We start from the raw sequence: 13,256 nt of genomic DNA on the forward strand, positions 1-13,256 counted from the left end.
TACCTTAATTGACCCCGTCCTAATCCCAGTGAAGGTTTTTATTAACAACTAGTTGCCCAGTAAAATGACATGAAAATGATTTGATTTTCCTGATCAAACACTCAGTATGAAGATAAAAGTCAGGGATATGGCAAATGAACTATGGAAGTGCATTTTACTGATTGGAGGGGAAAAATCTGTAACTCAAAAAGAACAAGAGACTATAGCACTCAAATTACAGAAGACTATCATGCTCAGGGGAGAATGTAATTCAGGAAGCTTGTAAGATCACCAGTTTCATGCTATTAAGATCCAAAAGAACTTGGAATCCATTAACAAGAGACTGAAGGTAAATGATAAACAACACAGATGAAAATTGATAATACTGAGAAATATGCAGAAATCAAAGTGAGCTAGATGAGAAAGAAATTCAAATCAAAGACTGAAGTAGAAGAGTTTTAAAAATCATCTCAGAAGATTCAAAGAGAAGAATTAACAGTGTCAAAATCAAAAAATGAAAAATGAAAAAATTATGAAGTAATAACCCAGATCCAGAGACCGAATAGTATAAAGATAACAATTAATTCATTGAAGATTTATTATGTGCCTATCTACAAGCAAAATATTCTAGGAGTTAATTCATTTTTAAATCTTTGCAGCAATCTTATAACATAAAGAAGGTTTTCATCTTGAATTTATAGATGAGGACACTCCAATATAGCAATACATTTTCAAATTTGCCTGATACCATACTAAATGACATTACTGGGATTTGAACTCAGATTAATTTGACTCTGAGACTTCCCTGGTGACTCAGGTGGTAAAGAATCTGCCTGCAGTACAGGAGACCCAGGTTCAATCCCTGGGTCAGGAAGATCCCTTCGAGAAGGAAATGGCAACCCATTCCAGTAATTTTCGCCTGGAGAAGTCCATGTACAGAGGAGCCCGGTGAGCTACAGTCTAAGGGGTCACAAAGAATCAGCAATATTGCCCAACTAACACGTTGACTTTCACTTTGATTTGACTCGACAACTGTGTTCTAGACTTCTAAAATAAGGAAGGTAAACTGGGAAGAAATGTATAATATTGAAAACTCCTATGTCTCAACAGCAAACTTTCCAAGCCAAAGAGAGACTCAAATTTGAAGAAAGAGAGTTTGCTATATAACAGAAGAAAAAAAAAGTCATGAAAAGAAACCAACCCATTTTATTATAACTTAATTGGTTAAGGACCCTTTTTGAACCAATACAGCTAAATTGGCTTACGGATTCAGGATTTATTTGATGGTTCCATTCAAAAAATACCAGTCTAATAACCAAAAATTAAACTTTAAAATCTTAACAAGAGTCACCTGAGAAATGCTAAAGGGGGATTACTTTCAAGATCAATAACAAAGCTACTCATGAACCGCTTTGTTTTACTCTCTCTCGGTCCTTGTTCTCTTAATCAATTGACAAAACAGCTGCCATCAACCAATCTCGACATTCCTAATATCTTCACCAAATCCATTATTCCTGGCTCTCTACTTTCTCATCCCTTCTTTCTCACTCTCTACTTGCTTTACTTTCTTTTGCTGTGAAATCTGATATTGATACTAATTCAGCCTGGCTTTGGTGCCCCTCAATTCATACTCCTCTCCCTTAATAGCCTGATTCTTCCCAAGAAAAGTCCATCTTGCAGTACCAGAGTTCTCCATAACTTTTAAGATACCTCTTACATATGTCCTTATCTGTTCACTTCTTTGTAGGCAACAGATACATATTTAGGACTCCTTGAGAGGAAAAAAAGTTATAGAATTCATAGTCCAGCACAAGCAAGAAGAGAAATAAAGGAATAGCAAAAAAAGATAAATTAATTAAAAGTATTGAAGTTATTTTACCCCATAAAATAGGGTAGGAGAAATAAGAGCAATTGTATAAATTACAAAAATAAATATGAATTACACTCCCCTACTAAAGTACAGAGAGTTTTAAGTTGACTATAAAGGTAAATCGAACTAGGTTCTATTTACACAGATATACTTCAAACAATGTAACTTTAAAAGTGGCAAATGTAAAGGTAATAAGAAAAAGAAAAATACAAACAAAAAGCAAGCTCCCAAAGTAACACAACTGACAAATTGAAGAAACTGACAAAACTGCAATAATTGAGATTTCTTTTCCTTAGTTTTTCACAGATTGAATATATATAAATATATAAATAACAATTGGTCAGAGGTTCTCTAATTTTCTTTCTATATATACCATTCACATGCTTGAAATGCCCTACAGTAACATTCAGCAGTTTATTGTACTGGTTTTCAATCTTGGGGGTAGGATTACCTTTCAGAATCTTATGTAATTTGAGAGGACTCTCTGCCCTGTTTCTGATTTGATCTTACCTCAAATTTAGAATTGCTAATTCAGAAGATATGCATTATATATATATATATATATATATATATATATGTGTGTGTGTGTGTGTATATTATCAATACAGTATATCTAATAAGCAAATATTAGTATACCCTGAATGGAGAATATGGACATTTTTTTCCCAAATTACCCATAGAAAACTAACAAAAAACTTTGAAACATATCAACTACAGAAAATATGCTTTAAAATCTGCACATAAAAATGTAAATCAAAAGAAAAATAAGAAATTGCAGTGTTGCAACACATAAGGCAAACTTAAGTACAATATTCTTCATATGTAAAGAGATACTTAAAATCAATGAGAAAAATGTGAATCCTCCAATAGAAAAACTGATAATGAAACATGATAGGTATGTCATAAAAGAAATATATATTATCAGTAAACATGAAAATGCTTGATGTCTCCAGGAATCAAATAAGCCAAATTAAAATAATACTCTGACATATTTTTTTTTTGAATTTACCGTTTAACTGTGAAAGTGAAAGTGAAGTCGCTCAGTCGTGTCGGACTCTCTGCGACCCCGTGGACTGTAGCCCACCAGGTTCCTCCATCCATGGGATTCTCCAAGCAAGAATACTGGAGTGGATTGCCATTTCCTTCTCCAGGGGATCTTCCAGACCCAGGGATCGAACCCAGGTCTCCTGCATTGCAGGCAGGCACTTTAACCTCTGAGCCGTAGAACTTGTCAACTAGGATAAAAAGTGAAATATACAATCTTGCATTCTGCTTGCTGGTGGGAGTATGATTTATATAGTCTTTTTGGCATATATTTGACAACCTAAAAATATAACTATATCTTTGTTAAGAAATTACCGTATGTTAAGCATTGTGCTAGATGCTTTCAAAATTTCTGATAGCTAACATTTTACAGTATGACAGTGTGTCAAGGGCTGCCCTGTGTGCTTTACATACACAGGGACCCCCTTAATCCTCACAGCTGTCCTGTGAGGTGGGCAGCTATTTCATTAACCACAGGGAATCCGAAGCACAGACACGTTAATTAATGTGTCTGAGTTTACACAGCTGAAAAGAGAGCTGAAATACCATATCATTTAATATATTTAATATTTCTGAGGTTAATATTATTCTCCCACTTCATAGGTTAAGACACTATAAAGAGATCCAGGAGAATACACAATTTCCCCAATGTTACAGGGAGGGTAAGCAGCAGAGATTTGTATCAATGTCTGCTTGAGCCAGCTTCCCAGGTGGCTCAGATGCTAAAGAACCTGCCTGCAATGCAGGAGACATGTTTTCAAATCCTTCATCGGGAAGATCCCTGGAGAAGGGAATGGCAACCCACTCCAGTATTATTCTTGCCTAGAGAATTCCATGGACAGAGGAGCCTGGCATGCTACAGTCCATGGAGTTACAAAGAGCTGGACATGACTGCGCGACTAACACAAACACTGCTTGACCTCAGAATCCAAGACTGAATACTGCTTTAAGAAACTTTGATCTAGTTGTTCCATTTCAAGGGATTTAACCTACCATCAGTGTCGGTCATTCCTCCAAAGATTTGTATGCAGACTTTTAAAAATCCTATTACTTATAACAGCAAAATTTGGAAATCCAGAAAATAAGAGGAAACTGAGACAAAAGAGATTGGGAGAGAGGCAGTGGAAAGCAGAATTTTAAAGAGAGGAGCATGATGTCTGGTCACTTGGTGGAATGGAATCAGGGTGGTTGTGGGGTGGAGGTGTCATGAGAAAGGAGAGTATTGTAGTTGTCCAGGTAAGATATTGGAATGGTTTGTCTTGGACAGTAGATAAGGGGAGATATAGATGAGTTTCACACCTAGTTTAGAAAATGGAATCAATAAACATGGATATATGATGTATGAACAGGATGTAAACATCTCGAAAATTCTCAAGCTTCATTAACTGGGGGGGCTGGAGATGTCATTTATTGATATTGAGAATGGATGAGGAACAGAAATTCAGTTTTGGAGATGGTAAATTTAGAAATAATGAGACATCTACTGGAAATGTCAATTTTTTCAAATGCCTGCTGGATACACACATTTGGAAGTCTGGGTAGGATGTGCATTTAGGAGTCAATAGTGTCTGTAGGGTATTGGATGCTTTGTGAATCTATGAGTTTCCTGGAGCAAGACTGTGGAAAAAAATTTAAAAAGAGAGAGAAAAGGTCCCAGGTCTAAACCCGGAGGTCTTTCAAAAGGCAGAGTTAAGCTTCTGAGGGAGTGGGCAAAGACACTGGGAAAGGGGACCCAGAAGCAGAACAATCAGAAAAGTGATGAAATATTTCAAGAGATGACAAGAAATCCACAGTGCAGAATGCTATCAAGCAGAGGAGACTGGACTGTAGTGTTCTGTGGATATTTAAAATGGAAGTTTTTGGAATCCTCAATCAGGCAAGTAAGTAGAAGGCAGACCTAGTGAAGAAATGGCGACAACACCACAGATGCCTTAGGAAGAGGAGAGAGACAGTGAGAGCTGGAAGGGACTTTAGATAAAAGGAAGATTTTTATCATTGATTTGGGTTTGTTTTTGTTTAACAATAGGTGTTGATAGATGCGTTTGAATGATCCTGGGCAGAACCCAAATGGGCAGTGGCTCTAACTTTGGCATCACCAGCATCAATAGAGGAGGGCTTGGTAAAACAGGACTGCTGAGCTCTGCTTCACAGCTTCTGCTTTGGTACGTGGGGGTCAGCTGGAGAATTTGCATGAATAAGAAGGTCTCAGGGGAGGCTGTTGAGCCAAGTCCTAGGACCACACTTGGTAAACGACTCCAGGAGACAGAGGTTAAAATATAAGTAAGAGGAAGAGAGACCACCAGTAATAGCTCTGAAAAAGCAGGAAAACCTGGGGTCCATAGGACTTTTGAAGATTTTATTTTTAATAGCATAAGGGAAGCTCTGTAAAAACAGGAAGGGAAATGGAGAGAAATGTGAAAAAAAATGAAAATAATATTATATGCCAAAGATGTTTTTAAATGTTTTAACATCCGTTAATTCACTAATCCAATAATAACAGTGTAATTGGTCAGAAAAATGCAATTAATGTATATATTTCATAGAAAGAGAGTGACAGAAATTCTTTATGATAGATTTTTGCTTTTTTTGGTGTCTAAGAAAATCTCATATATAACGCTATCAGCTGAGTGGGATAAAGAAGGCAGGTTAACACCTAGATAGTTTGGAAAAATATAAAATATTTAACGAGGAGAATGGGAGAAGGAGCTTATTATAGAAACACAGTAGGATTGGTGTCATTACTGAGTGTCCGACAGAAAATGGGAACTGAGACTTTTTCCAGCCCACTTAGCTGCAGTGTGCAGCCTGGGCAAAGGCCCAATCAGATTGGGTTTTTATCAGATGGGTAAATAGAGGACAAAGGAAATGAAAAATAAACAATTTTTTTTGTAATTGGTTGTCTATTTGGACTGTAGATTCTAAGGAATCTAAAACAAAGAAGTAAAGATTGATAGAGTTGACTGATGTGTTAGAAAAACAGTTAAGTCCACTTTGAAAATCCATCTAATTTGTCAAGTTCTGAAAGTATCTCTGACAGAGGAAAATTATTTTTCCCATTAAATTATTTTGATACATTTTATTTTGTTTTTGGTCAAAGGCTTAAATCTGGCTTTCCATTTAAATGGGCCTTAACATTTCATGACGCTGAAAACTGCTATCTTATGACACAAGCAGAAATTTGAGCATGGGACCTTGTGTGATGCTTGTGAGTGTATTTCACTCCCGCCAGTCTGCACACCATCCATGCCTCACCATGAGAAACTGATTCACTGATTTGCCAGTCAAACTGCTGGTGCTCTAATCTCCTCTACCTTGACATAATTAGGTTTAATAAACAATTTTACAATAAATAACGGTACTGTGAACTTGGGCTAGTCCCAACGAGTAAACTTTTGCATGGTAAAATAGGTCACTGGCACCCTATATATACATAAGATCTTGAAAAGTTTCACATTTTAAGGGCATATAAGCATCCTAGGTATAGGAATCTCATTAAGGGTGAGAGCCACTCGTGACCTAACCTTTTGGGGAATGGAGAAAGTACCAGCCTCATAATGAAACTATCCATGAAAGCCCATAAACATTTATAGAATTATTTTTCATCCTTCATGGATAGAGGTGTCCGTATAATTAGATGATTCTTGTTGTTTGTAACCAGGCAAAAATCTGAGAATTTTTCATATACTAGGGCAAAAGTATTCAAAGTCAAAACAGAAAGAAAATTAATAAGATCTACTCCCTCCAGGAGCCCGCTTTACCTGTGAAGGTGTTGGTATCGACAAGCTCAGAGCTGGCAGAGGGTGTGTGGGGTGGACCAAGAGCATCCTCACTGTAGGCTCTCAGGATATACTTCTCAATTACACCTCTAGCCACAACAGGTTCATCCCAGGTCACCTCGATGCTATAGCCATTTATGCTGCGGACTCCTGAGGGACTTGGCACACTTTGTGGAGCTGTGAAAGGATAAAAGAGAAAATAGGCAGAATGGCAGTTCTGAAAAGACTATTGCTCCTATTCTTCACTTTTAATGGCTGCAGTAAATCAGACTCAACCATTAGCATAAATACAATTTATTAGAGTTGTAACTTTTCAGCATTGATTTAATATGACTGCACATCTTGAGCCATTCAGTTTAAGCGATATTTCAAAACCATCAAAACTCCATTGACATCACGTTCTTTCAAGTCTAGACCAGGTTTTCCAAAAACATTTAATGTATCCAACATGTTTTAAACATCACTCATAAAGAAGGAGGTGGATGGTAGGCAGATAACAAGTTCAAACAATATAATGATGTCCCCCTTTGAAGCAAGATAATTAGACTGTTATTATACATAGTGGTTTGACACTTTTATATCGTCCATGTATTAGCCAAAAATTATCACAAATGTGATCGTATTGTACTTGAAGGTCTGATCCCATTTGCCAAATTCAATTGTTTTTCCAATTAATTTTTAAAGAAGTAAAGTTCTAGCAGGTGGAATATACAGATACATTCCTAACTGCATTTAGAGGAAGGGGCAGGTAGAGAAGTTGATGCCCTTGAGATTCTACAAAATCATTTTCAGAGACGTTTTCTTCGGAGCATCACAAAGTAACACAAAATGAAAAGTTTATAGAAACTACAAAACCTCACTTATAAGCTGAATCCTCTACTTTTAAAAATCCATAACCTTTAACTATTTATTAGGTATGTCTATGGTTCTGGTCAGTAACAACTTCATCACAGCTGACTGCACTGAGGATGCTGAGAAAAAGCCCGAGGAACTCCATGGCAGGATGACGGATGACAGAGGGGCTCTGACTGCTCCTGGACTCCTGAGCGCGGTCGATGGAGGATCACCCTGGTCTCTCCCCATCAAACAGCCTCCTCCTCTGACTTTACTTTTCAGGCCAATAAAACAGGACAGCCTCAAGGGAAGCATCATGAACGTAAGGAATGAGAGGAAGCACAGAGGTGGAGAACCACTGTCTGTGCAGGTAAAACTCCACAAGCAACTTCAGGAAACGCACAGGCCACACAATCAAGTTCCAAGTGAGGGGACAATGGGAGTGCTGCTGATTTTATTAGTTCTGAAATGTGGTACAGGGCAAAGTACTGTCCTGTCTAACAGATGGTGTTCTCATAAGGGACAGAGCAAAACTGACTCAAAAATAATTAAATAGTGCAATTATTCTCCAGCCCTTGGGAGCATGTAGCTGCTCGGTGTTGTGGTCAGATTGTAAATATGAATTTATGGCATAAGACTTTGTGGTCAGATCACTGCTATAAATTCAGGGCTCTATTTGCATACTTTCTTGGTGGTACTCAAAATGGGGGTTATGAAGCTATGTAAGCTGTGCACTTTATGGACACCTATTTAGGTTGCTGAATTAGACTAAAAGCAGGCTTTATATTTATTAATAAAGAAGAGAAATGTGAAACAGGGGCAGAAAACACGCCAGTCACAAATGAACATTTTACATTAGAGCTTTTTCCAAGATCTAAAATTGAAAAGGATTTAAGGGATCATTCAGTTCATTGTCTTGCCTATAAATAGATGATGATTTAACTCATCCTGGAAAAGCGTCAAGTTGTCCTCTTCTGGAAACTCTATAGGAAGCAAACTTCAAAAATTCTTATCAGTATCCCATCTCAGTATTTACTTATCTTTTAGATTAAAAAGATTCCTCAAAGGCCGTCTGCACTAGTAACCTGTTACTGATAATAAATATGAGAGGGTACTCGGTAAAACAAACAAACACATCTTTAAACAAATCATGACTTGCTAAGGACAACTTCAAGAGTGTCAATCATACAGAAATGTATTTGTCTTTCTGACAAATATTTTCTCTAAAATGGTAGAAGGCTACTGATTCACAAAACTTCTTGTAATGAATGCCTCTTTGTGATGGTATTATGTGAAAAGATGTTGTGGTCACTGTCAAAAGTACAAAGTGCTAAAATATCAGTTATCTGAGATTAGATCTAATACAGTCTGTTTCCTAGTTGTTTCTCCATTCAACTCAAAGAAATCAGACCACTCAGCAATTTCTATCTTGGAAGAGGCATTCTAAGACCCTAACAGTAAGCATCATGGCAAACATCTGCCATTATATGATAAAAGACACATGCATGCAAGCTTAGTCATATCCAACTGTTTTGGAGACCCCATGGACTGTAGCCCACCAGGCCCCTCTGTCCATGGAATTTTCCAGACAACAATACTGAAATGAGTTGCCATTTTCCTCTTCCAATGGATCTTCCTGATACAGGGATCAAACCCGCACCTCCTGTGTCTCCTGTATTGCAGGCAGATTCTTTTCCAACTGAGCCACTGCGGAAGCCCAATAAAAGACACATTTGCTTCCAGCCACAGTGTGGGTTTCAAACAAGCTTTCCACCAAAGAGGCCAGAAGCTTCCTATCTTCACCTAAAGGTAACCCTGACTTTAGCTTTTTGGGGACTAAGCAACTTGTAAAGATTTCTAGTTCTTCGATGAATTACAGTCGATATGGGCCTTTATCAAGACAACTTGAACTTACTTTCTTCTGCATCTGAAGAGGAAAGACTCAGCCTGAACAAATCTTTATGAAATATTTGAAGAATCAAAAGTCCTGATCCACTAAGCATTTTCACCAACAACAGATGACTCTGCAAACTAAGGCGTGCTCTGTCACAAGATTACAGACATGCTACTTGCTGCACGGGTGAGAGGCTTTGTTTTTCTTTACATGCACAATGTGTGCATTTGTGTGCATACACATTTTAAGATAAACACTCTTTACCTGCTCCTGTTGTGCGGCCCCGGCTCCAATCGCTATGTACCGAACCTCCTTCATGTGAGGCTGTTACTCGATACAGGTATTCTTAAATGGAAATAAGAAGGAGGAAAGTTAACACAGGACTCATGGAGACTGGTGGTGGGCTGGCAGGGAGGGAAGAGGAGATGAGGAAGAGCCATGGAACACTGAGTTTAGAGCATCTCTGCATTACCTGTGAACGGCTGGAGATGGCTCTCATAAGCAGTCCGCTTTTCTCCCCGGTACACCAGGATGGAGTCATCTCCCCTGCACTTAGCAGCACTGTCAGTTGACAAGCATCCATCCAGATTGACTCTGACAGCACCACTGGACACGGATGCCAAGTTAATGACAGCACCCCGTGCAAACTTCACATCCTTCATGCAACCACCGAAACCTAGCGAACAGTAAGGAATGAGTATCACACAGAGGGCTTGAGTCCTTAATTAGCCATCATTTTTGTCCCCTATAGTACTACATTTTGATGAAGTTGGGGAGGTGGTTTAGACACAATTTTCAAACTTTCAAGTCTTCTTTGGGAGATCCTTTCTGCTCCTTTATGCCTGCTTTTTACCAGGCTAAGCTGTTGCAGGAAATATTCATACTTATGTTATTTTGAAATATATATATATATGCTGATCATTGTAATTCACCTGAATTAGATTCAGCTGAAAAGTATGTATTATATCTTTTTAGGAGCAGTTTTTTTGCATTCTTTTTATTCTTACAAAATAATGTGTAGTCCAGTGGTGCTATATAATGTGTAGGCAATTATACATTATGGTGAGAGCGTTTTCACATGTTCCTCAATCCTAGAAAATGAAGTTACCTGTATGCACAAGTCCATATCTAAGTGCCAAAAACTAATATGTAAATGAGCATGATTATTCAAGAAGCTCACTGAGGAAAAAAATACACTCTCAGGTGCCCCGTTGTTCAGTGGTAAAGAATCCACCTGCAATGCAGGAAACATGGGTAGATGTAGCTTTGGTCCCAGGGTTGGAAAGATCCCCTGGAGGAGAAAATGGCAACCCACTGCAGTACTGTTGCCTGGGAAATCGCATGGACAGAGGAGCCTGGCGGGCTACAGTCCACAGGGTCACAAAGAGTTGGACACAATTGAGCATGCGAGCATGAGGTTCTAATGCAGAACAGTAGGAGATGGTTAGATAAGATCACCAACTCAATGGACATGAATTTCAGCCAACTCCTGGAGATAGTGAAGGACAAGGAAGCCTGATGGTCTGCAACCCATAGGGGTCGCAAAGAGTTAGATATGACTTACTGATTGAACAACAACAAGGAGAAAAATGTAGTTTCAAAACACACTAAAATCATGAGTTATTGCAGTGAATTCCATAACAACCATTTCATAGTCATAGAACGAAGACCCGTTACATCAGGACACTCGGGAGCTGTCACTGTGCTCCACCGTTTTCACTGAGTTCCATAATCTTGACAGTGCAAAATGATTACCAGTTTCAGGTTCACGGTCTCAGGACAGGAACCAAATTGAACTTTGGCAATAGCAACACAAGAAGCATCCCGGAAAGTGTACTTTACTCAGTTGACTTTAGAAGAGCCATGCTGCCTTCAGTTCTGGGAAGTTTAATAGAGAAGGTGGAGGAAATGGGTTTGAAGTGTGCGCTGACTGCTCTCTTCTTACAGAACCATGGGGCATCACATCACCTGGGGAGCAGCTGTAGCTTTGAACGACTTGCTATTTTGTATAAACAGAGATCAATTCTTCAAGGTTTGACAGCACTCCGCTCACAAAACTGCACACAATTATCAAAGAAGGGACAAACAGACTGAGTTTGAGATTGCTGGAACACATAGTCTCCTTTCGTGAACAAAACACTGTCAAGTCTGAATGGCCCCAAACAGATAATTAGTTCTTTTCAAGATTACAACCCACCAGCAAGAAATGGAAATAAAATACAATGCAATGCTGAACAGTAAAGTAAGTTAATTCTAACAATGACCATATTGTTCTCTTCAGCATTTATATGGTGTGTTATTCTGTCTTCTAACACATTAAGTTGCAGCCTATTTCCTTTTAAATGCCTTTGCTATTATTCACATTCCTTTAGGCCTGACTGATCAATACTGCTAGTCTATCTTCAATGCGCAGTAGATACTCAGTAAGTTGGGTAAATTGAGTTGAAAGCAATGAAGCTCAATATAAAAGCATCTCCTTGAAAATTCAGAAGCTAAGAATTCCAATTTCTTTACAAGTAGTAATTTTCTGATGGCACAGAGCTGGGTCACCTAACTTCTCTGGTCCTCCAGTTTCCCTGCCAATAAAAGGATGAACAATTCACAGACAGCCTCGGCAAACATTAATGCACCCTTATAAGGAATGTCCCTTTATTGTTCAAGGGGTACAGAATTTCAGTTTCACAGAATGAAAAGACTGCTAGAGATGGATGGTGTTGATGGTTGCTCAAAAACATGAATGTACTAAATGCCTGAACTGGACACTTAAAAGTGATTAAGATGGTAAATGGTATGTTAGGTGTTACTGTTGTTTAGTTGCTAAGTCGTGTCCAATTCTTTATGACCCAATGGACTGTAGCCCACCAGGCTCCTCTGCCCATGGAATTTTCCAGGAAAGAATACTGGGTTGCCATTTCCTTCTGCAGGAGATCTTCCCAACCCAGGGATCAAACCCACATCTCCTATATTAGTAGTGGATTCTTTGAGTCACCTGGCAAGCCCCAATTGTATGTTAGGTATTTGTTCTTGTTCAGTCACTCAGCTGTGTCCAACTCTTTGCAACCCCATGGACTGCAGGATGCCAGGCTTCTCTGTCTATCACCATCCTCTGGAGCTTGCTCAAACTAACGTCTATTGAGCTGGTGATGCCATCCAACCATCTCATCCTCTGTCCTCTTCTCCTCCTGCCTTCAATCTTTCCCAGCATAAGGGTCTTCTCTAATGAGTCAGTTCTTCACATCAGGTGGCCAAAGTATTGGAATTTCAGATTTAGCATCAGTCCCTTCAATGAATACTCAGGACTGATTTTCTTTAGGATTGACTGGTTTGACCTCCTTGCAGTCCAAGAGTCTTCTCCAACACCACAGTTCAAAAGCATCAATTCTTCGGCGTTCAGCCTTCTTTATGGTCTCATATCCATATATGACTACTGGAAAACCCAAAGCTTTAACTATACAGACTTTTGTCAGCAAAATAATGTTAGGTATGCTGCTAAGTCGCTTCAGTCGTGCCCGACTCTGTGCAGCCCCACAGACGGCAGCCCACCAGGCTCCGCTGTCCCTGGGATTCTCCAGGCAAGAACACTGGAGTGGGTTGCCATTTTCTTCTCCAATGCATGAAAGTGAAAGTGAAAAGTGAAAGTGAAGAACTCCAGAACACTGGAGTGGGTTGCCATTTTCTTCTCCAATGCATGAAAGTGAAAGTGAAGTTGCTCAGTGTCCGACTCTTCACGACCCCATGGACTGCAGCCCACCAGGCTCCTCCGTCCCTGGGATTTTCCAGGCAAGAATGTTAGGTATATTTAACTACAATTAAAAATGTTAAAAAAAAAAAAACTTAAAGAAATATCTTAAACATTAAT

The 13,256-nt window shown here is 38.9% G+C and overlaps 1 protein-coding gene across 1 annotated transcript in view; it reads right to left on the bottom strand.

Moving 5' to 3' along the window:
• The window catches only part of USH2A (usherin), a 923,574-nt gene that overhangs the window by 513,510 nt on the left and 396,808 nt on the right, over nt 1–13,256 (bottom strand). The window contains exons 27-29 of the mRNA NM_001191425.2: nt 9,870–10,073; nt 9,662–9,742; nt 6,652–6,846 (exon numbers count right to left, since the gene is read on the bottom strand). Coding sequence (NP_001178354.2) covers nt 6,652–6,846; nt 9,662–9,742; nt 9,870–10,073 — 480 coding nt within the window. The remainder of the gene's footprint in view (nt 1–6,651; nt 6,847–9,661; nt 9,743–9,869; nt 10,074–13,256) is intronic.

Source organism: Bos taurus, chromosome 16 (assembly GCF_002263795.3).
Source record: "Bos taurus isolate L1 Dominette 01449 registration number 42190680 breed Hereford chromosome 16, ARS-UCD2.0, whole genome shotgun sequence".
Taxonomy (NCBI): domain Eukaryota; kingdom Metazoa; phylum Chordata; class Mammalia; order Artiodactyla; family Bovidae; genus Bos; species Bos taurus.